At 30.2% G+C, this 2713-nt stretch overlaps 2 protein-coding genes across 3 annotated transcripts in view; one reads left to right on the top strand and one right to left on the bottom strand.

The window, feature by feature from the left end:
• Positions 1–375, bottom strand: part of LOC108749887 (D-glucuronyl C5-epimerase) — a 3925-nt gene extending 3550 nt beyond the window's left edge. The window contains exon 1 of one of the 2 annotated variants that reach the window (XM_018488897.1): positions 208–375. The gene's annotated coding sequence lies outside the window, so the exon portion shown is untranslated. The remainder of the gene's footprint in view (positions 1–207) is intronic. The other variant, XM_018488898.1, reaches the window with a different exon arrangement.
• An 820-nt stretch (positions 376–1195) lies between these two features.
• Positions 1196–2713, top strand: part of LOC108749905 (WD repeat-containing protein 74) — a 3046-nt gene continuing 1528 nt past the window's right edge. The window contains exons 1-3 of the mRNA XM_018488928.1: positions 1196–1631; positions 1728–1878; positions 2174–2269. Coding sequence (XP_018344430.1) covers positions 1577–1631; positions 1728–1878; positions 2174–2269 — 302 coding nt within the window. The 5' untranslated portion in view covers positions 1196–1576. The remainder of the gene's footprint in view (positions 1632–1727; positions 1879–2173; positions 2270–2713) is intronic.

Below are 2713 nucleotides of genomic sequence, written 5' to 3'. Positions count from 1 at the left end.
TATATATATATATATATATATATATATATATATATATATATACACATTAAATAAAAAATTAATTCTATCTGTGTTAATAAAATAGTATTAACAAGTTAGTAGCTAATTAAATTAATCGAAATTAGATCGAAGCCACTTCTCGACGTTCTCGCAAAGCTTCACACAGGCTCACAGCGGGATATTACTCAATATCGAATTGGCGATTACCAGCGATCAGACGAAAATGTTTTTTGCAGTTCCATTTAAAAATTTTCGTACGTTGTGCAAAGCGCGTTCTTCTTGCTCGTTCTGCCGCAAATACCCGTCCCGTCTCGCCGTTGGGACAGTAGAATGTATATACACTGTGTACAGTGCTACGATTTGTGGTTACAACATATGATCACGAATTCCGAACAAGTGGCGTACTCCTAGAACGCGGTGCGCATGCGCTCCGTCCTTTCATTTTTAAATCCTGTTGAGGATATACACGAGTGTGTGAGGCGGAATGAATTTTCTGTAATTTTTCCTTTATACATATGCAGTTTATGCAGTATCAATATAGTACCTAATGTAGCAAAAAAGCATGATTTGTGTACATAATAAAAATTTCTGTATACAATAAAAATTTTTTTACTTTAATTTAAATGGAATTTGGGAAAGTAGTAGTATATATAAAAATCATATTTTCCTGGGAAAAAAATGATTCATGTATAATTATATTTAATTGTACAAAATAAAATAAAATTATATATAATTATATGTCAAATTGATATAATTTATATACAATTATATAATAATTATATATAAAATATGTCCATATATAGATATATAACATTTTATATAACATTTTTTTCCCAAGATTATTACACGAAATTATACTTTATCGTAAAATTCAATTCAATTCAATTGTTTATATGTATAATTAAGCGAATTAACTTTGTCATAAAATTAAATTTTATTATATGTGTATCTAGATATGATTTATATAAGAATAATATCTAAATATTCTTGCGGAGATTCGACATAAAGTAAAGAAAGCTTTCTTCGCTGTAAAAATGATTATATAATTTACATTATACAATTTATATAATATTAAAAATTTTTATATAGACAATTAATGTGCGACTAACAAATAATTATGAATATCTCATTTTGCAGTTTAGATACTTTACTGAAGCTATATTTAACGTACATGCGCGAGAAACCAGCGCACGATTCGCTCCAAATCACACATATCTCCTATTTCTTCTTTGGATGCCCTCGGATTTGGGTGTTTTTGCCACTTCAGTCATCGTGTCTTGGATCGACTTGGCACGTTTATATCTTGTGTTTAGTAATATTTTCATCTACGTTAATCTTATCATCATCAGTGAAGGAGACAAGGCTAAATAAGAGAAAAAGGAGCTCGAAAAGAAGATTTCTCTTTTGGGACTTGGGACGCATTGATGCAGTGGATGCGCGTGTTCCAAGTAGCTCCAATGTTTCCACATGTTTCTTAAATCTTCGAAACTCTTCGAGAGATACGTACTCGCGTAACACGTGTGTCCGCGCGAATTTGTGTCGTGCGATAAAAAAAAAGATCAGCGATTTGTTAAACATGAGTCATACGAAGTTCGATATTTTCGTGGGTACAACATCTGGCATCGTTAAAGGTAATCCCGTAGGTTAATTCTGCGAAATATTTGTAGGTTATGTATAACATGCCGCCTATTTATATTTAATTCACATGTGGAAAATACAAATTGCAGGATTGAAGATCGGACGAGTAAAGAAGGAAAATAAAATAAAAAATTTGCAGAATGTATCCCTTATTACAGAAACTGATAAAGTGACTAGGATGGCATGGGGCAACAATGAACAAGAGATTTTAGTCGCATGCAGCGGTTACAAAGATAACAAGTAAAACAATCATTTTTACAGCAAAGAGAGTTTCCTTTACTTTTACATTTTCATGGGAATAGATTGGAATGATTTTATATAATAAAATCTAATTTTACGAAAAAATTAATATCATTTTTGCAATATATATCATTTAATTATATAAATAATTGCATTTAATATAATTTCACAATAATATATTAATGTATGTAATTTTACGATTTTAAAATATTTTATATGATAAAAAATGATTTTAAATAATAAATGATTGTAATTTGATATATGGTAATATAATTGCATGATCAATTTTTTACAGAGTAAAAATCTTTGATACAGAGAGTGCAGTACTCAAAGATTGGTTTTCTTGTAACATAGGCACAGATGCTATCAGTGGAATATCACAATATGGCAGGGAAAATTATCTCGGCGTCAAACAGCACATTCCACATGTTAGCCCATACCAATATTGCCTAGAACCTTCTATAAGTAGGGTTGTAAGTGATTGTGCTTGTAAGAATTGACCAATCACAGTCAAATATTCTTTTTACCAATCACAGTCAAATATTTTGTTTACATTCAACTGTGATTAGTTACTTACTTTTACTTCTTACAAGCTTACTCTGCATATTGTAGACAACACAATATATGGAGTCACTCAAGTAGTATTTCCAAATATAATCCTAATAAAACAAATCCTAATAAACTGTGGCTGATATTCATAATCCATTCTTATTTTCAAACTGTCATAAGTAATGTCTCAAGATGCTAATACGGCTTTGTGACTGTTTATGACGTCTCAAAAATTGTACTTAAGACGATCTTAAATATAACGGGCTTTCTACACATAAGCTATTAG

This window comes from Trachymyrmex septentrionalis, unplaced genomic scaffold, assembly GCF_001594115.1.
Source record: "Trachymyrmex septentrionalis isolate Tsep2-gDNA-1 unplaced genomic scaffold, Tsep1.0 scaffold32, whole genome shotgun sequence".
NCBI lineage: Eukaryota > Metazoa > Arthropoda > Insecta > Hymenoptera > Formicidae > Trachymyrmex > Trachymyrmex septentrionalis.
This window is presented reverse-complemented; position numbering and strand designations above follow the sequence as displayed.